We start from the raw sequence: 22,550 nt of genomic DNA, 5'->3' as shown, positions 1-22,550 counted from the left end.
CACCTACCTGTGCTGGAGGTAACTGCATAGGATTGTTATCCAGTACCAGTGCTTCAAGGTTACGCAGCTTCCGATAACTTATAGGAATCTCAGTAATCTTGTTACATGAAAAATCCAGTTTTACCAAAGGAAGCAACGACAACTCTACAGGGGAAAAAGCAAAAGGTGGAAGTATTTTAGGAAGCACTATACAGGAGCTTTGATGGCTAAAGTAGTAAAATGAAGGTTAATGATGTACAGTACACATGTTCTGGGGCAGTGATTCTCAACCTCGATCCTCAAGGACCGCCAAAAGTGCACGTTTTCCAGGTCAACCACCAGGTGCACTCATTATTCACCGACACATTTTAAAAGATCACAGGTGAAGCTAATTATTTCACCTGTGATTCTGTGTGAAGACCTGAAAAACCACTCTTCTAGGGTATGGTGTATCAGATGCGAACAGTAGGGATCTCAAGAATCAGTCTGTCAGCGGGAAACCAACAGCCATAATTCTGACACATTGCATTAAGTATGTTTTCCCCTAGCCCTAACCCACCACTTGTCTAAACCTAAAACCTTTCAGGTGCCGCTTGCGCAATCCTATAGGAGGGCCGCACATTAACCTTTATATTAGTAGTAAGTTAGATCCATCAAATATAAGCAGGTACTGTATTATTACAGAAGTGTTACAACATAGGAGAAACAAACCTGACTAGAATGCAGGAAGGATATGGGGGCCCAAGCAAGTATTGGAGGACAACATGGAGACATTTCGGGCTTAATCACAGGGCAAACTTGTTCTCAGACTGGGCAAAACTATGCTGCACTGCATGGGGGTAGATGTAACATGTGCAGAGAGAGTTACATTTGGGTGAGTTATTATGTTTCTGTGCAGTGTAAATACTGGCTGCTTTTTTTTTTTCAATGCAAGTTTGATTTCAGTTTGAACACTCCTCACCCAAATCAAATGGTGTGTACACACGGTACAATTCAGTATACAATTTTGACTATATAGTCAAAATCGCATCGGGATCGCATGCAGATCGCACGGGTTTGTTAACCTCCCGCACAGCACAAATCGAAGCCAGAGAGACAGGGCTGCATTGACTATATAGTACAGATCTGTACTACATAGTCAAAATCGCATGCATATCTCATGGCTTGCTGTGCGATTTGGGAACGAATAGCACGGCCATTGACCGTGTGTACACACCATTACTCTCTCTGCACATAGAACATTTGTCCCACCTACAGTGCACATAGAACATTTGTCCCACCTACAGTGCACATGGTTTTGTCCATTTGTATTATGTGCATTGTTTTTTAATGTCTGTAAAGCGCCTTGAGTCCTGTTGGAGAAAGTGCGCTATATAAATTAAACTAACTTAAGGTGGCCATACATCAGAAAGATATTGTACCCAATCATACAATCTCAATTGATTGTAAGAGGGATTGTATGCAGATTGTGTGCACATTGTATGTCCAAAAATCACCAAGGTCTGCCGAGGAATTAAGGGAAATTGGACACAATCATGAGCGCAATCGATCTTAAGATCGATCTTTCTGATGTATGGCCAGCATTACTCACATTTGTAGAACATTTTTTTCCTGCAATCAAGTCTGAATTAGGTTCTGATGCTTTATGTATTGCTGCAAACCCATTCATAATTTTTGACCCACTAAAAATTGCACTGTGCAGAGGCAAACGCTCCTACTACATATGCAAACTTACCATCTGGCAAGACATGGAGATTGTTCCTTCTCAAATTAATTTCTCTTAGTGAATGGAGTTTTCCTACTTGTGAAGGAAGAACTTGTATTTCATTACAGCTAACATCCTAAAAATGGAAAAGAAAAAAAAATGAAGAAAGAAACATAAGGCACAACAAATACCAATAAAACCGTTTCATGCCAAAACAAAAAATAGCAAAATAAATCTACCTACCAGTTCCATTAAATCTCTTAATTTTCCAACCTCCTCTGGAATTGACAACAGTTTATTATTACTAACGACCAACACTTTCAGTGGCAAGTCAAAGAGATATTTTGGCAACGTTGAAAGAAGATTTCGACTGATAAAAAGGAAGTAGGAAACAAGTGTTGTTATGAAGAACATTTAATTATCAGACAGAGTCAACGCCAGCTCCTGTTCTGTGGTTCTAGATGCCCCAGCACACATACACGAAGTAATCTCTAGTCAGTCAAACTGTTAAAATCAATTACATTATATTTGAAAGAAAACTAGAACCCTATATATGGTACTTGTGGAGTATCACGGCTCCCACGACCTGCATCGTATGCAGATCGTATGCTAAAAATCGCATCGCATCGCATCGCATGTGGCATACGATGGCATACGATGCGATGCGATGTTTTACCGATTTTTGACTATTTTAGCTCAAAAATCGTATGCCATCGCATAACATCGTATGCCATATGTAGTGGCATACGATATCATACGATGCGATACGATGTTTTACCGATTTTTGAGCAAAAATGGTCAAAAATCGGTAAAACATCGGATAACATCGTATGCCATATGTAGTGGCATACGATGTCATACGATGCGATACGATGTTTTACTGATTTTTGAGCAAAAATGGTGAAAAATCGGTAAAACATCGGATAACATCGTATGCCATATGTAGTGGCATACGATGTCATATGATGCGATACGATGTTTTACCGATTTTTGAGCAAAAATGGTGAAAAATCGGTAAAACCTCGCATGGCATCGTATGCCATCGATGCAATACGATGTTTTACCGATTTTTGAGCCATTTTAGCTCAAACATCGTATGCGATCGCATCGGATGCCATACGATGGCATCCGATGCGATGCGATGGCACCCGATTTTGCACTGAAATGCATCAGAATGCATTGAAATGTGTATTAAAGTAGTGAAATGCCCCCAAATGCCATTTTTCATAGTGCACCACCCCCACTATCAACGTCAACCTGAAGCGTGGCGAGCGCAGCGAGCCCGCGAGGGGCGGCGGTACGCGTCCTACGACCTTTTCATACCCCCACTATCCACGTCGGCGTGGAGTTGAGAATAGAATAGTGTGGCGAGCGCAGCGAGCCACCGAGCCCGAAGCGTGGCGAGCGCAGCGAGCCCCGCGAGGGGACGCGGATACCTTCACAGCTATACGCGTCTCCTCGCGGGCTTTACAGGTATCGCGGGGCTCGCTGCGCTCGCCACGCTTCGGGCTCGGTGGCTCGCTGCGCTCGCCACACTATTCTATTCTCAGCTCCACGCCGACGTGGATAGTGGGGGTATGAAAAGGTCGTAGGACGCGTACCGCCGCCCCTCGCGGGCTCGCTGCGCTCGCCACGCTTCGGGTTGACGTTGATAGTGGGGGTGGTGCACTATGAAAAATGGCATTTGGGGGCATTTCACTACTTTAATACACATTTCAATGCATTCTGATGCATTTCAGTGCAAAATCGGGTGCCATCGCATCGCATCGGATGCCATTGTATGGCATCCGATGCGATCGCATACGATTTTTGAGCTAAAATGGCTCAAAAATCGGTAAAACATCGTATCGCATCGATGGCATACAATGCCATGCGATGTTTTACCGATTTTTCACCATTTTTGCTCAAAAAATCGGTAAAACATCGTATCGCATCGTATGACATCGTATGCCACTACATATGGCATACGATGTTATCCGATGTTTTACCGATTTTTGACCATTTTTGCTCAAAAATCGGTAAAACATCGTATTGCATCGTATGACATCGTATGCCACTACATATGGCATACGATGGCATACGATTTTTAAGCAAAAATGCTCAAAAATCGGTAAAACATCGTATCGCATCGTATGACATCGTATGCCACTACATATGGCATACGATGCCATGCGATGGCATACGATTTTTGCGCAAAAATGCTCAAAAATCGGTAAAACATCGCATCGCATCGTATGCCATCGTATGCCACTACATATGGCATACGATGCCATACGATGGGAGCCGTGATACTCCACAAGTACCCTATATATAGTACCAATTACATACAGTAAGAGCAAATGTATAAACATATTACTATGGTGTTTTTGTATTTTTTCTACATTGCTATCGATACTACATTGTCAGGTTTATGTTTTTAGGTGTGTTTTGTCAAAACAAGAACAGCCTGATGGTGTGTACACATGGGCCGATTCTGTGGCCTCGGATATCAATTCGACCCTGGTGGGGTGCTGGCATAGGCTGACAGGAAGGGAGGGACAGTGTGGCCTGCTGCATTGAGCAGCATGGTCCTCATTCAGAGATGTTAGAAAGAGACTGTGTTGCAGTTTCTCTCTACTTTTAATTCTGATGCTGCAGGGCTGCGCATCAGCACTGAATCGCGGATGGGTGCGACTAAACACAGTGTGATTCTATTTGCTGTGTGATTTTGACTATATAGTCAAAATCGCACCATTTGTACAGGGAATCGGATGCCTCAAATCATACTCCATAGCTTTGTCCTCACCAAATCTACTCCATTCTAAAAAGACATGACTCAAACAAACTTCTCCACTTATTTGGGACAGGATGTTAAAATAATTGTACAGCTGTTGCTGGCAGCAAACACAATACAGGTCAAAGCATTGAAAAACTACTGTAGGTCTACAAGGACGGCACAGCAAAGACTACAATACACTTATCACACAATGCATCAGGTGCTGCTATTTGATGGCCCTGGTGTAAGATTGTTGTTCTTGGTAAAGGTCACATGCTGACCAACATTGATTAAATCGTTCTAAATATGCAAAAAAAAACAAAAACATTTCTGTTTAGATGAATGACTTGCTAGTATCTTTTTTTAATACACACGCAAAAAGGGATCTAAACAAAGTTCAAACATACCTTATATTTAAATAGGTTAACATTTGAAGATGCTTAATTGTCTCAGGAATGCACTTTATGCAGTTGTGATATAAATTTAAGGTTTCAAGTGGTGCAAACAGGCAAACATCGTGTGGGATCTCTGTAAATCTGTTTTTGGACAGGTCTAAAAAAAATAAAGAAAAAAATACACATTAAATTCACATAACTTGAAAACAGCTTTGTAGAAGATTGTGTGTACATTTATTAATTAAGAAATTTGAAAGAATATAGTGAATTCAGACACCCCTTTTTTGAAGAGGCAAGGCAGGGTGTCGCAGAGTAAACAATACGGTGATATAAAGCAGTAACAGAAGTACACAAGTCAGATACAGGTATGCATTCAATTGATGACGGAACAGTTACAAAATTATTTTGCCGGAATGGATCCAGCATCAATTATTCAATGCAGTGGCCAAATCTGACGTCTGAATGATGCTCAACCAGCCTGCGCGGGGACTGGGTGAGCTTGGTGGCGGGAGCCAGGATGGAGCAGGGTGGGTACTGGAGTCGGCGGGTGGGTACGGGAGGGTGCGGGTAGCAGTGGACAGGAGGACGGTGCCCTGTAAGCTGCTACTTCTCACCCGGCGCCATCCTCCCTGCCTCAATCCAGCATCTTTTTATGTTGGATTGAGATTGATGGAAACACAGCCAAAACCTTTCCGTTTTGGCTGTGTTTACGTCGAAAGCAGGTAGATCAGCAGCTATTCCGTCAATCCACCTGGTTTTCAGCAGGTCGAAACATTTTCATCTGCGGGGAAATAAAAAAACGCTAGTATTGAATAGATATCTCTCTCTCTCTGGAGCTGCCACTGGGTCATTCTTTATTGGGCGTTTCCTTCTAAAACATGTCATTTTACATCAAGGTGACAAGGGGAAGTTTTATACTTATAGCTTTTGCCTGTAAGTCTTCCTTTATTCAAAATAACATAACTATTAATAAAAACATAGCTCTTCTATTTCACTCCCTGGAAAGGCAAGACTAGAAAAACTCTCCTAACAAAGCATTTTCTGAAATTATTGGCCAGGCTTTATCTGGGTTAGTCTATAGTTCCTTTTCTTATAATGCGCTAATTAGTTCTTATTCATCCAGAGTATACATACATGGTGACTGGGTTTATTTAAGGATTCTGAGAACGTGTAACCCTAATCTACTAGGACAGCAGTGTCAGTAACGCGGTGCACAACAAACAGTCATGTAATGCGACGTGTTCTTACAAGAACAGAAAAACCTTCTATCCTGGGACAGATCAAGGAATCACTGAGCGGAAACAATCACATAAAAAAGCCAGGATTTTATACAGCTCACATTAAGTGTTGTCTTAACACAAAACTGATCGATATTTCTAAACTTGTTCCCATTGTATTTGGGCAATGATGAATGTGTGAAGCAGGCCACACATCAGAACGATTTCAGGCCGGAACGCACGATTTTGAAGGGTCGTGTGACGCATTGGGTGTTCTTTGTGTGCACATTGTGAGTAGGTATGATACGTTGTACCGCCGGTCGTGACGTCAATCCTCAGATCTTATGTGCTACACGTAAGATCTGAAGATGCTGCTAACGACCAGTATGCTGGGAGTTGCAGATCTTATGATAGATCTTATGTGAAATACACACACATAAGATCTATCGTATATCTGGGAAGCTGCCGGGGAAATCGTGACACAATCCGGATCGCAAGTTGGTTGTTCTGATGTATAACCAGCTGAACACCAGCTCTTGCAAACCTGTACAAAAAAAACGGTACTCTTTACCACCTAGCACGGCGCCCATCGCAGTCATCGCGGGCATTGAATGCACTAAAAAAAAATCGGGTGCGACGCGACCGACGCGATGCCCGCGATTTCCCATAGGGAACAATGTTAAATTTCTCAATTGACCCGATTTTACTGTTCAATGCTTTAATTGACACGATTTTTCCATAGGAAACAATGTTAAATGGCCCACAGAGGCCAAATAGCCACCCTGAAGTGTGAAATGGCCCCCACAATTGTTAACGCCACCCCACGATCAACGTGAACCCGAAGCGTGGCGAGCGCAGCGAGCCCGCGAGGGGCGGCGGTACGCGTCCTACGACCTTTTCATACCCCCACTATCCACGTCGGCGTGGAGTTGAGAATAGAATAGCGTGGCGAGCGCAGCGAGCCACCGAGCCCGAAGCGTGGCGAGCGCAGCGAGCCCCGCGAGGGGACGCGGATACCTGTGAAGCCCGCGAAGGGACGCGGATACCTGTGAAGGTATCCGCGTCCGCTCGCCACACTTCGGGCTCGGTGGCTCGCCATACTATTTCCGAAGGCAGGAGAAACCATTCGATGGTTGGCGACCATCAAGTGATTTTTGGTCATGCGCCCGCTAAAAGTGGGGCTCTGTTAGAGAACACATCCCATCGCATGATACCAAGAGGATAAGACGGCGGAAGGGGGGGGGGGGGGCGGCATTCAGCAGAGCGGTGTTCCAGCACTTGATAAGCAGCAATTTTAATAGATTGCTTCTTAATACCATGATGCACTGCTCTCCCAATATGAAGCATCGCCACCTAGTAAAATTAAAAAGTGTTCCAACAGAGATAAATAAGAATGTCAACTATATGCTTTTTTTATTTACCATTACCCTTATTTACCAGATGCCAATTGGTGCCCACAAACCTTACGCTAATTAGTGTTCATTCTAGCACTTGCATCTTTTAAAACCTGTGCGGTTTCTCTTGCCTGGCCTGGAGTGTTACTCTCGGTTGTGGTGCTTCTAGCACAATGTGGTCTGTATTTCAGCACCGATATGCAGACCTGACCTGTACTATAAGCACCACAGCAGAAAGTGACACCCCTGGCATGGAATAGGAACTGTATGGGTTTTAAAAGACAATGGGTGTTAGAATGAATACTAGTGATTCCAGTTAATTGAAAATATATTAACATTGGTTCTGGGGGGGGGGGGGTCACTTATGGTACAGCCAGGCACCCCCATAGGCATATGTACAAACAATCTACAAGTCTGGAGATCTCAAAAGTGACCACAGTCATGAATGAAACCTCGGAGATGAACAAAGGGGAAGACTGAGCGGAAACAGCAGTGGCTCTTTAACAATTCATACACAATGCTTGATCAATGTTTCTGAAAGTGTGAATGCCTTGAGGACACAGGGAAGAACCAATTAGTGAAGTTACTGAGCAGCTTCATAGGGCGCTAATTAGATGTGAATGTGTAAGAGTAAAAGGGATCCCTGTAAACATGGTGTGACCCAGTGTTAGGCTGATCAGTGCATACAGTCTGCAAATTCTAGTCAATAAAATAGTAGCATCAACAGTGCATCACTGACTTACTGCATGACAATAACAAGGTAGGTATCAACCAACCTGGGAGAATCTAGAACAAAGTTCATAAATGTAAAATCAGTATTCATTACAGTAGAGTGAGAAAGCAACACTTCCAAACTACAGCAATTATGATAATTTTACATGCATAAATATAAACAGTACCAGTGCAACTACATGCACAGTCTGTAGAGTCTGAGACAGAGCTATACGAGAGAGAGAGAGAGAGAGAGAGAGAGAGAGAGAGAGAGAGAGAGAGAGAGAGAGAGAGAGAGAGAGAGAGAGAGAGAGAGAGAGAGAGAGAGAGAGAGAGAGAGAGAGAGAGAGAGAGAGAGAGAGACTAGAAAAACACAAGTTACCTACCACTGACTTGAACACATATAGAACAGTGGTTCCCCAACTTTTTGAATCATGGCACCGCAGAGTATGAGAATATTTTTCACTGCACCCCTAGGTCAAAAGTTGTTACTGAGAATTTCAGAAGAAAAATATCAAATGGGGCGACTGGTTCTCATCTACAGTCACATACTATATTTTGAGGTTTCTAGGTCCTTGTAAAGGGTATGGGTCATTGGGTCGATCCATATTAAGTCAACATGCATTGGGCCAACCACAGAATAAGGTCAACAGTCAAAAAGGTCATCATAAAGTTGTACACTTTTTTTGCCCAGAATGTTGAAAGTCGACATGAAAAGTGTCAAAGTGTACTTCTGCCTTGGCCTTGCTTCGGTGCACACCATTCTATTCTCCCTCCACGCCCTAGTGGGTGGTAGGGCATGAAATGCCCAGTGTCGGTACATGTCTTTTCAAAAACCACCATGAAAAAACAGTGTAGACCTTGCTTGTGTCGCACTTCCAACTCCGTCGACCTACTTCATGTGTCAAAGATAGCCATGTCAACCTATTGGCCATATACCGGTGTAAAATAACACAATTTAGGCATCTGTACCAAATGATTAGCTCAGGGTACCGGGTTCCCAGAGTATACCCTGGCCCTATATCTAAATCTGAGAGACCAGTACAAAGGCATTTTAAACACAGACAGACATTCTGCTGGTCAGTCTGAGCAACTGAAGTGTGTGGGAATAATCCATCTGGATGAAAATCCCATCATATATATTCAAAGGAAAATGCCCAATTGCCTAAATAACATTGGACTAATTTGATATGGGAACTGGGGGGGGGGGGGGGGTGATGACTGTAAAGACATTACTGAGTGCTGTGCACGGAGGACGGCATTCCTCAAAACATCTCCTTGTCATGTGCTTGCTGTGATCATTATCTGGCTAGAACACATTTTCTAGCCAAGTTCGGTTCTTTCAAAAGTACATTTACTTTCTGTCCAAAACACAGACTTCAATGTAAGAAGGGCAAATGTGCTTGTATTGGATGTCACCATATAGCTGCCTCCCACACTGGCTGATGCACACATTAATAAAGCCCTGTTACAGCGGCCTTGGTTACACAATGAGAATTACCAGTGGATCACTGCATTGAGCAGAGTTTTCTGGTATTACGTCAGGAACAAGGCTCTATACCGCACACCTTAGCTTCTTGTTGTGCTGAGATTTATAGCTGCATGCAGGTACACTACGCAATCATTACTGCAAACATAATAAATACATTATTTGTTATATTTAATCAGAACAGAGGTTGTTAGCATATATTTGGAAGATCCCTTCTATTTTTCATGTAACTATAAAAGCTCAGCAAGGTAGTTACAAGAAGTCTGGAGCCCTTTTCCTTTATATAGTCTATATTCCTGTATCAGGCATAATCCATAGTAAGACCTAGCATACTCATAGGGGATTATTCTGTTTCACTCGGAAAGGCACAATCACTCTCTAATGGGCAAAACCGTGTGCACTGCCGGTGGGGCAGATGTAACATGTGCAGAGAGAATTAGATTTGGGTGGGGTTTGTACTTCAAACAGATCTATTTTGCGGTGTAAAAATAAAGACAGTATTTACCCTGCACAGACACAATTACTCACCCAAATCTAATTCTCTCTGCACATGTTACATCTGCCCCACCTGCAGTGCACATGGTTTTATCCATTAGAGAGTGATTGTGCCTTTGCGAGTGAACTAGAATAACCCTCATAGTGTCCATTTTCTTGGGAAGAATGTTTGGGTGCAGGGCCGGTGTACGGCGGATATTCAAAAATCCCATTGAAAAAGACCGGGCAGCCGCTGATTGGTTGCGCATAGCAACATCACATGTGAAGTAGAATACACATCTTAGTAAATTTCCCCCAATCTCTTTTGCGTACAGATGACGACAATTAACCTTATAGATAAAAATAAATAAATGATGCAATTATAAAATTGGTTTGATTGCTAAATATTGTAAACATGCATTTTAAGCCATGTGTGTGAGGGCATTTCATACCTCATACCTTTGACTGTCTGTAAATACCCAGTTTGTTGTATCACCGTCTCATTTGTAAAGCGCAACGAAATATGCTGCGCTATATAAGAAACGGTTAATAAATAAATAATTTCATATTATTTATATATGGTTTACCCAGGTACACACACAAGCCCTTTCCCATAATCCATTTTGGGATGGGACAGAGGGAGCGCAGATGAAACTAGGTTACGTGCATAAGCTATGAGAAAACAAACATGATTTTCTGAGGTAAACATCCTCTGTAATATCCGTGCGCTAAACAGTTGGTAAAATGACAGCTTTGTGCCAGAGTGCTACAATTAATGTTGTTTGTTTTTGTATAACACAAACAGGCAATGTGACAGAAAGGAGGATGCTTATTCCTTAGCAGTAAAGAACCGCAGACCTGCGACATCACAAGCTAGCATGCTGAACTATACTTCAGAGCGGAGCTTTTTACTCCATTGATAACTCACAATTCAGCAGCCAACAAAGCGCAGCCCCTACTAATCTGCACACAAAAATAAAATAAAGAATATCCAATATTGGCAAGACATCGGTACTTTTACCAAGACAGATATATGATCCCCTGATTTACTAACAAATGGATGGGAAAATTGAAGGTTACTTCTAGACAACAATCTATTCGTCAAGCCTTCATTATGAAGCCTATAAAAGTAGAGATGACGGATGCCATGCCAATGTTTTTGCAATGGAGGGACTATTGGTAAATGGGACATGTCTATTGTCTTGCACTACACACGCGCCACACAGCTCGCCTTTGCATGGAGGGATTTACAGTCAATAACCATTATACCTTTGATAAAGCTTGTTTCAAGCGAAACGCGTCAGGTGGACACTTATTCTTGGATGCAGAAGCAGGAGCACTGGCTCTACCTATTCCCCATTTTTCTGCCAAATCAACTGCCCGAACCAGCCTAAAAAGGACCCGATTACCAGCATTTCTTCAACACCAAGTGGCAAGCCCCACTCCACGCTCGATTCAGAAGGGACTTTGGACATACCAAGGGAAATTCCATTCCATCAGGATCCATTCCCCCCCTCAAGTGAGCAAAGTGGACGGTAATTATATTTATTGCTCTGGTCATTAAAGGCGGTCCCAATAACACCAATCTAGGCAATATAGGAACGGACAGTTACCCCAGTCCATCCCCATTCTGCTACCATACCCATGCTTTTTATCAACATTTTATGTATATGTGTGGCCATGTGGCCTATTAAATTGTTATGATCATTTTTCTTATATAAAACTGTGAAGTCAATCCAACTGCCAACTGGTTTTTTATGAATTTTGAATTTTCAGCGCTGCAAACCTTTGTTGTTCTGTATTGTAGGGATTTACAGTCAGGCAACGTTTGTGAGCGTCTATGGAGAAGTCTAGGCAAAAATCGCACATTGTGCCCGTGTTTGGGGCATGTCGCTAGCTGTGACTGTGAATCCGCACTCGAGCAGCGTGCTTCTGTTCTGGCCATGCTGCTGATGATTACGGAATGATGTGCCTGTGCACTGGGAAGGAGTTCACAGTTGCTGTGTCTGACGGCTCTGCGTCTCTGTACTTTCACGGCTGCTCTGTGTTTTTGCATATGCTCAATCACCATAATGTCTGCCAGGCCAGATATTAAGAATACTGAAAAAAAAGGACATGTGACACGTACAAATTACATTTTAAAATGTTTTTCTCAAATTTAAAAGAAAATCAAACACCCGAGGATAAGAGGGGAATTGATGAACAGCAAAAACCGAACAATGGGCGTAATTTAGCATGAATCCCTAAATTGGGAAAACGCAATCTGGTTGGTTATTGAATGACTGCATGTGCGGGGCATTCGCATTACCCATGTACGCTTAAACTGAAATCTAAATTGCAGTGTTAAAAATAAAGCAGCTGGTATTTTCCCTGCACAGAAACAAAAGGCGACACACGAGAAGGCCGACATGCATTAGGTCAACATGTGTTTTTCACTTTTTTTTTTTTTTTAAAGGTTGTTTGTCATACTTTACTATCCAAGTGGGCATAGAGTTAGATTATAATAGAGTGCCGTGCGTAGAGATGCACCGTGCTTGAAACGAGCCGTGCCAGGGGACGCGGTACAATTACACAATGCCCAACTTAAGTTGACAGACACCAAAAAAATGTCGACTTACTGCATGTGTCAACCAATAGAGGACCTATTGACCCAATTACGGTCAACCCTATGACCCATACCCACTTGCAGTACACATGGTTTTGTCCAATTACAAACAAATATGCCCTGCGATCACGTATGAATTAGGTCCAGTGTCCTGTAATGACCTATTCCGATGTTCTCGCCTGGTACCTTTGTGGGTACAATGAAGAAAAAAAAAAAAAAAAAAAAATCACTGCTGCCGTTGACAACTGAAAATGGCTGCCACTTCTCTATTATGTTCTGGATTTCTGTATATCTAAACCTTTGTAATACTGAATGTTCATAGTTTTTTGCAAATGGCCTTGAATCCTTTAGGAGGAAAGCACAAAAAAAAATTGTAATTATTATGTATACAATTAATTAGTCAAGTACAGCAGCTGCTGATTTAAGGCCCATACACACTGGGCGACTATGCCCAGCGTATATGGACAGCGGTGACTGCTGTCATCGCTGCGGGGAAGGCCGCTCAGTGCATACACACTGAGCGGCTTTCCCCCTGCCTGGCGCCGATGGAGGGGGGGATGGCGTTGCATAGCGCAGCGCTATGCAAAGCCGTCCTGAAAGCCGCTCATCTGCTGGTATAACCAGCAGATGAACAGCTTTCCCGGCGCTGTTGTGGGAGCGCGCAGCAGCGCTCATCGCCGGGCCATACACACTGGGAGGCTTTGAGCTGAAAGCCGCTCAAACCGGGTGTTTTGAAGCGACTTTCAGCTCAAAGTCGCCCAGTGTGTATGGGCCTTAAGTATTGAAAGCAGCGACAGAATCCGTATGTGCCGGTGGTGTTCCTTCAAATTCAGGATTACCTGCATTGCAAGCAACATATACACTCCTGTCCTCCATTAAGATATTAAAGTATTATTAGGACAGGGTCAAAATGTCGACTTTAAAAAAAAAAAGAGGTAGATGGCTGAGCAGCATGAGTTTTTCAAGATTTGTTTTTCTTAAACCATCTGGTTCTTAATGTACCATCCAGGTCAGCATAAAGCGAGAATATAATAGAGTTTGCTATGCACAGCAAGGCACTGAGCCCAAGGCATGGCGAACGCAATGAGCCATGTGAAGGTATGCGTTAAATTACTTGTGGTTTATGTCGACAGTTGTTGACATTGACAACAAAAAAAAAGAATGCCTACCTTTTCACCCTGTCGTCATTGACCTTTCCAACATCGACATTTTAACCCAACATTTTTCCAATGTCGACCTTTTGGGGGTAGACCTACTGACTGTATCTAAACACGGTCTATCTAATAAATCCGCACCCGGCTATTACTGTATGTATAAGTTGTGATTATTATGAGTAAATTGTGTCTTATTAGTAGACAGAATAACCAGAAGCTTCACAACATGGTAGAGATTCGGAGGGAGCACAACACACAAATCATTTTCCCCCCAAAAAAGGGAAGGACGAGATTAGAATTAACATTTCAGAACAAAATTGGAATGAGTCTTCTGAAGTTTCATCAATCAGCTTTGAAAGTTTCCTCCAATGCATATGCATGAGGAGAAGGCAACGTCTTAAGCCCCGTACACACGGAACAATGTGGGAGCCTGTGCTAAGCAACGGGCAAAAGCACAATCTCTCAGCACACTTCGCGGTACACCCGCGATGCACACAGCAATGTGTGCTGAGGGATCTGAGCAGAGCAGGGCTTTGCCTATTGTTTATAGGCAAAGCCCCAGATCTAACAGGAGAGCGCATCAGTGCTCATCACCCAGCTATACATACACTACTTGATTTTGAACTCAAAGTAGCTCAAAAATGGGAAAAAGAAGCTACTTTGAGCTCAAAATCACATAGGGTGTATGCAGCTTTACACCCCTTTGCACAGACTGGAAAATCATTTGATGCTTCATGAACTGCGTATAGATTGCAATCAGCGATCCATTCACAACGGTCTCACAAATTTACACTGGGCAGGTTTTCTTTGTGTGGGCGACGGCTATCTACTCGCAGTCATCTGCAACTTTGCAGATCAGCAATCAGGTCTGAATAAGCCCTATATTACCCCTTTCACATCGCAAAGCCGGGGTTGACCAAGTATTGCGTTCCGTGTCTGGCGCTTTTACACTAAACCCGGGTCGCCCTGTGTATAATGGTTTACAAAACTCTCAGTTGGCATAATGTAGTAATCCAAAGGTGCCCATTTGGCTGCCAAACAGACGAGCTTTATTTATCACTTCACATAATGTGTTTCCACTACCCCATATCCAGTAATGGTGTGCTTTACACCACTCCATCCTATTTTGGCACTTGACTTCGTGAAGCGAGGCTTGCATGCAGCTCTTCGGCCACGGAAGCGCGTTCTGTTAAGCTCTAGCCACACAGTTTTTGTGCCAGTGGTATGGCTTGCACTGATCATCCCGCTCCCGTAATTTGTTGTGGTCTTCCTCTTTGTGGCTGAATTGCTGTTGTTCCTAAACACTTCCAATTTCTAATAATATCACTTGCAATAGACGGTCTTATTGCAAAGATGGCATCCTATCACCGTACCAAGCTTAAAGTCACTGAGCTCTTCCCAATTACCCATTTGGTATCACAAATGTTTGCAAATGGAAACTGAATAGTTAGGTGCTTTATCTTAAAACAGCTGTCGCAATAGGTCTGATTGAAACACCCGGGTTCTATAACAGGAGTGGCCAAATGCTTCTGTCAATATAGTGCAGCCCTGGTCATCCTGTGGCCCTCTAGATATTGGTACCAAATCATAAATCAGTTAGGAAGGAGCTCCAGCTATAAATGTTGGCATTCACAGTCAATATCTAAAGCTCCTTAAGTGCTGTAACGTAGCTTGAACTTTGCGTATTATTCACACTCATTCATTAAGGAGTAGACAGACTTAGGGTATCCGGAAATATGGAATGGCTGTATACAGAACATCCCGGGATGGTAAATGCTAGCATTCTAGGCTCCATCTACTGAACGTACTCACTACTCGGGAAACCAAAGAGATTTTCATTAAGAGATGTAGCCGCTTAAGGTCATACACACGGCAATTATGACCAGCGTGTATGGAGGGGGGAAGCTGCTCAGTGCACACACCCTGAGCAGCTTTCCCCATGACCAGCGCTTTCAGCAGGGGGCGGATGGCTTTGCATAGAGCGGGACTATGCAAAGCCGCTCATCTACTGGTAACACAAGCAGATGAATGGCTTTCCCGGTGGTGATGCAGGAGCGCGCATCACCACTCATCGCTGGGCTGTACAAGCTGTTCAAACTTTGTGTTTTGAGCATCTTTCAGCTCAAAACCAGTGTGTACGGGCCCTTACTTTCCAAACCGGAGGCTCAACCGTTTCCACTTTAATTCTTATTCTTTAAAATAAAATATTAGATCATTATGGCAGATTAACCAACCACAAGTCATACATTAGTATTCTAGACAAATGGTTTCTTACAGAAGTCAGCACACTGTAAAGAAACCTATGCTAGGGTATAATGGGGGGAGCTTACCAGCAGACCAGCATTTCACATTTGCATGTATCCCAGTCTACTAGAATGTAGCAAGACCTACTGCATGCAAACTGGGACCAATATACAATTGGTGATGTGCTGCAGGACTCTGTCCCTCGCTGCCATAAGGTGGAAAGTGTGATCACTGCCTTCCATTGATAATAATGCCTAGGTGCATTAACTACAACAAATATGCCAAAAATTAGTATAAGGCGTACCGAATATTTACACAAACACAAAAAAGTGGGATTTGTACATTTTCTAAACTTGTGTGCATTCCTTATCTAGCGAGGGGACTGGAGGAGGGCTGTTGTATGACATCAGGGGCTCTGGATCGATGCCTCTCTACTGCCATACTGGCCAGAGGTACATCCCAAAAAATTGGGTAAATGCTCGGTGGTGGTGGAGTCATGTTCTTGGGGAAACAACAAGCTGGTGTTAACTCTGTGCAAGCCACTGGCCAGCTAGTATACGAGGCAGTAAACCTTGTATATGAGCTGTATTTCCCCAATCAACCATTTATTACTCCAGGTTGCAGTTACCTTCCTATTAACATTAGTATAAGCTGTTAATGTGGAGTGGAAATGTCTAAGAGAAACAGTATGGCACAGAAACACATAGAACCGGACCAGCAAGTGCTACAGCGTGAAAATCAAATGTCCCCCAACTGCGGCAATCGCTGCACAGTTCCACACCGACTCTGAAAGCAACGTCCACACAAGAATCCTTTGGGAATGGGTTTCTATTCCCAAGTACCAGTACATGGTGCTCAGATCACCAAGTAACATCGGTTGCGGTTGTGAAAAGTATATTGTATATGGTAAAACGGTCATAAGAATTGCAACTTTTAATTTTAATTTTGTAGCCGACAGAACATATTCACGAAACAAGCCTTAAAATGTATACCTGGAGTGGATAAACTCCACTTTACACTCTGACAGATTAATCAGGGTTTGGCGGTGTCCTAAGACTCCCGTCTGAATGCATGCTGTAAATGTTGTTTGCTGGAGAAGACACTGGGGCCGTTTTTCATTGTTTGGCTTGGGTTGCCTTATTTACGGTACAGAGAAATCTTACTGCTACTGTATACATTGACATATCAATTACAGTGCGCTTCCAATTTGGCCACTAGGTATTTGGGAAGATGCTTTCTTATCACCATAGCCAGGATTCAGGGATGGATGCAGCTCACGGCACAATGAGGATAAAGCAGGTGGTGTATGGTTTATTTGGTCAAAAGCCTCTATTAGTATTCTGCTTCTTACAACATGCTTCAGGTAAGGTGCTTCGCTTCTTTATCTCGGCATGCTTTACTTTTACCAATCATAGTCCACGTGGATGGTAAAAGTATGAAATATTCAATTAGTAAAAATGTTGACCATGCGTGTTTTTTAATAGTGGCCTACCTAAAGTCCAGATACCCAGCAGGAGGTGACTGTTTCTGCTGACTTATGTGTAATACACTGCTGAGTCATAACATTCAGGATCAGAAGAGCATTGGAACCATCACCCATCTGATAGAACCTTACTCAGATTGGCCATTACAGCTTTATAACCAATGCCAGGAAGTATGCAGAACCTGGCAGTGGCACTCCCAGAAAATGGTGGCCCCAATTTTTAAGAGCAGTGTTCGTTCTTGTCCTGCTCTCAAACTGCCACAGTGTGTCAATCAGGCTGTACTACTCGGAATCAGTCACCTCCCAATGATTGTCACCATCAAAGGTAAGGAAGAACTCAACGATTGAGAAGTCCTCAACTCTATTAAACACTTTTGGGATTAATTGGAATACAGACTGCAAGTCAGTCATATCAATTAAACATCAGTTTCCAATCTCATAAATTCTCTTATGGAAGAATGGATGCAAATTGTAAAAGTAAGGGTCCACAATTTAGTGGAAAGCCTTTCCGGATGTGTGGAGGCAGTTAATGAAGCAAATGGTTGGAATAAATACTTAAGTGATGTTCTGATGTGCATACACTTTTGGCAATGAGGTACACAATTTTATATGGTAATGCATATGGTTGCTTATTGGAAAAACGAGTTCCAATATGTCCAACTGTATTGTTAACGCTTATTCAAAAGTTTAATGACCTCACTACCAGCTAGTCCAAAACCCGCCCCACAAAGATCAGTGGTTGTTTTCTCCAGCTGAGAAATGTGGATTTCTGTAGAAATGTTCACAGTATTGAACTTGAAGCTGGAGCCCCTTCTTAGGTGACCCCAGATATACAACCTTACAGCACTTTACTCTCTCCCTCCTAATCAACAACTATAGTACAAAACCCATGTGAGGCATCAGGCTCCCACCCAGAGGCGTAACTACTACCTTCTGGGCCCCATAGCAAAATTTTGAAAGGGCCCCCCACCACAGGTGGAGAGGGTGACAGGTGTGTGTGTTTGGGGGGGGGGGGGAGATAGAGAGAGATTATATGGAAGGGGCCGAGGTGTAAAGGGGGGGGGGGGGTGTTGCATACAGAGAGAGAGAGACAGAGACAGAGAGAGAAAGACATACAGAGAGAGAGAGAAAGAGAGAGAGACAGAGAGAGAGAGAGAGAGAGACACAGAGAGAGACACAGAGAGAGACAGATACAGAGAGAGACAGACAGAGAGAGAGACAGACAGACAGAGAGACAGACAGAGACAGACAGAGAGAGAGATACAGACAGACAGACAGAGAGAGACATACAAACAGAGAGAGAGACAGACACATACAGACAGAGAGACATACAGAGAGAGAGAGACATACAGAGAGAGACATACAGACAGACAGAGAGAGACATACACAGACAGAGAGACAGAGAGAGACATACAGACAGAGAGAGAGAGACAGAGAGAGAGAGACATACAGAGAGAGAGACAGACAGACAGAGAGGCATACAGAGAGAGACAGACAGACAGAGACATACATACAGACAGACATACAGAGAGACACACACACACACACACACACACAGTGTTTCTCCTATTCACATCCTCTCCCCTCCGACCCCTAGTTAACCCTGTCCCCCCCTTACCAGTATAATTCATGCTGTCAGTGCCGAGTCTTCCTGCACTGACAGCTCCGTGTCTCCTGTTTCCCAGGGCCAGGCACAGACAGCGTGTGTCACGCCGGGGCTGGTCACTAGATAGTGACGTCAGTCCCCGGCAGCATCAAAGAAGGGAGAGGGGGGAAGGCTGCAACAGACGGACCACCACATTCACCTTCATATGTAGCGCATCGTCGCTAGCGGGGGAGGGGGCAGAGGCACCACTGACACTCCCAAGCGAACGGCACTAATAAGGAAAAAGGGTGCAGGGGATGCCTGCTGTGCTATGGGGCCCCCAAGGGCCCGGGCCCCATAGCAGCTGCATCCCCTGCACCCTCCATAGTTGCGCCACTGCTCACTCAACTAGTAGGAATCTGAAGCCCCGCTGGAGACTCCAACTGATCTTTTGCTCTGATCAGGAGGAGAAGCGGAATGGAGCATGGTACTCTTATCAACTTCTGATTCTCAACTTGGGAGGTAAACATGGTAAAGATTAGTTTCTCATATTTAAGTATTGTATGGAGCAGATACATCAGGCAGCATAAACCCCTGACTAAAACAGCCGACCATGGATGATTGGCACTCCAGGAGAACAGGGTAAATGAAACATATTACAAACTCCCAATTCCCCAAACTTGACCTCCATTGGCCCAATCTATTACTGGTGTGTGGGGGCTTCCCTGCAGGAGAAAAAAAAATCACAGTAAAGAATTTTAGAGGCAAATACAGTTGTCCTCAAACATTTCTGACAGATGTCTACTTCAGCTATGACTGCTTTTTTTTCCAAATGCGGAAAGCTCAGGTGCAGAGACTGGTCTAAAGAAAATGAAAAAGTCTCCCTGTTATTTTAGCATTAAATGGACAAAAAACATTTTGGGATAATATTTATAGGGGGGACAAATGGCTGCTCCTCTTTTAATACAAAGTCCCGACAAACAGTTGGAGTTCCTACTTGCTTGAGGTGGGTAATGGCACTAGGCAAGATTGCCCTTTATAACCTTATATCTACCCCATGTAATGAGCCCTGTGGCAGCGAATATTAAGATGGTGAGGAATGGGCAGCAACATAACATTTGCTCTTTGCAGTGAATATAATCCCATTTTTGGTAGAACTGGAGCGATTCTAAAAATGGAAACCTTTGTACTCGATCACCCACATCAAGTACAAAAAGGATTACAGTGAAAGCTTACATTTTTATGCTGTTCCTTAGCAAGTCAATTATAGAAGCAGCTATGACCACGCATTATGCCCAATTAAGCAAATTATAATCCTAAAGAAAGCTCCATTCATAAAGATCAGACTAAAAGAAATATTTACCGGTTTGTAGGAATGGATTCAATAAAAATTAACATTTTACCATAAAATTATATCTGTCCGTTACAGACGTTACAGAACATAGAACCAAGCATTAGCTTCATTAGTCACACTGAGAGGGGAAGACTCCTAGAATCAGCAAATAAAAACCAGTCACAGGGGAGCCACATCTTGACATGCTTAACCTGGACTAAAAAAAAAAAAAAAAAAAATTTACATTTTTTTTATTTTTTTTTTTTTTTTTTTTTTTTTTTTTTTAAGTAGCCAAATGCTGAAAATGCCCTTTTGAGAGAGGAGTTTACTTCCACATTTTCCAAAGTTTCACAAGACACTTCAGCTTTTCTCAGTCCCATGCTATGCCTAGCTGAACACATTTTGGTCTGTTCTCATTCAAGCATTAACCCCTTCCCGACATTTGACGTACATTTACGTCATGGTCGGGAAGCACTTCCCGACACATGGCGTAAATGTACGTCATGGATTTAAACTGTCACCGCGTCTATAGACGCGGTGACAGTTTCAACATGTCTGCTGTCCCTGACAGCAGACATGTCCGTGCATGCCCCGGGGGGGCTGCGATGCCGCCCCCCCGTCGGCGATCGCTGTGATTGGCTGTTCAGTGTGAACAGCCATTCACAGCGTTTTCCTGTGTCACCGGCGAATAACGTTCGCCGGTGACACGGGATCAGAGGTGATTGGTGCTGTAAAGTACAGCACCAATCACCGCGGGGTGTAAGGGTGACACTGGTGTCACCCCACCTCACCCCGCCCGCCCCCAAAGGCCGTGATTGGTCCGTCGGACCGACGGACCAATCACAGCCAAGGAGGGAGATTTAAACTAACGGTGACTGCACTGCAGACGCCATTCCGGTCTGGAAAGCGTGCAGTGCGGTCACCGTACCCCCCTGCCGCCATACTGACCAGAAATACTTGCTGCAATACTTACCTGATCGCTGCTGATTGCTTCCTGGATCCTGTGCAATAATTGTGCCATACTGTGATATTGTGCTGCTGCTGCACTGTATTAGTATTAGCTAGATAGATAGAGAGATAGATAGAGATAGATAGAGAGAGATAGAGAGAGATAGAAAGAGAGAGATAGAGAGAGATAGAGAGAGATAGAGAGAGATAGAGAGAGATAGAGAGAGAGATAGTGTCAGAGAGTGCTATATTTTGTGCTGCTGCAGTGTGATATAGTTATAGATAGAGAGAGAGAGATAGAGAGAGAGAGAGATAGAGAGAGAGAGATAGAGAGAGAGGCCTACTGACAGAGTGCTATATTTTGTGCTGCTGCAGTGTGATAGTTATAGAGATAGAGAGAGAGAGAGAGATAGAGAGAGATAGTGACAGATTGTGCTATATATTTTTTATATAACTGACTGCTGCCCCCTCCTTTTGTGCTGATCAGTATAAATTAACTGATCAGTAACTTTTTGGGGGCGCAGGTTTTTTTTTTATATATAGATATACCTGTGAGTGCTGCTGCTGCAGTGTCATAGAGTGTTAGATAGTGTTAGATAGTGAGAGATAGAGAGATAGAGAGAGATAGTGATAGAGAGTGCTAAATTTTGTGTCTGCTGTCCCCGCCTTTTGTGCTGATCACTATATCTGAGGTGATCAGCAACTTTTTTGGGGGTACAGAGGTTTTTTTTTTTTTATATATACCTGTCAGTTGCACCAAAGGTTGTGCACCTGCTGCACCTCACTGGTAATCAGTGTCGCATCACTGATCACCTTTTTTTTTTGTGTGTGTGCTGTGGGGTATTTTTTTAATTTTTTTTTTTACACACACTGTGATTTTGTGGGTGTCCTGTGGCCGCTGTGCGCTGATCAGTGACGTACATCACTGATCATCTTTTTCGGCACAGGGTTGATCTATTTTTTTTTTTTTTTTGATCAAATTCCTGTTGCCTTTGAGCGCTGTTCAGTGACAGACGTTACTGACCAACATCTGTGCTCAATTTTTGGCGCAGGACCTTTTTTTTTTTTAACCCCTTCCT

General features: G+C 43.4%; 1 protein-coding gene across 6 annotated transcripts in view; it reads right to left on the bottom strand.

Moving 5' to 3' along the window:
- Window positions 1-22,550, bottom strand: part of LRCH2 (leucine rich repeats and calponin homology domain containing 2) — a 140,365-nt gene that overhangs the window by 99,438 nt on the left and 18,377 nt on the right. For all 6 annotated transcript variants that reach the window (XM_083159600.1, XM_083159602.1, XM_083159598.1 and 3 more), the window contains exons 2-5: window positions 4,847-4,991; window positions 1,928-2,054; window positions 1,715-1,820; window positions 8-144 (exon numbers count right to left, since the gene is read on the bottom strand). In XM_083159600.1, coding sequence (XP_083015726.1) covers window positions 8-144; window positions 1,715-1,820; window positions 1,928-2,054; window positions 4,847-4,991 — 515 coding nt within the window. The remainder of the gene's footprint in view (window positions 1-7; window positions 145-1,714; window positions 1,821-1,927; window positions 2,055-4,846; window positions 4,992-22,550) is intronic.

This window comes from Crinia signifera, chromosome 9, assembly GCF_055691185.1.
Source record: "Crinia signifera chromosome 9, ASM5569118v1, whole genome shotgun sequence".
Lineage (NCBI taxonomy): Eukaryota > Metazoa > Chordata > Amphibia > Anura > Myobatrachidae > Crinia > Crinia signifera.
This window is presented reverse-complemented; position numbering and strand designations above follow the sequence as displayed.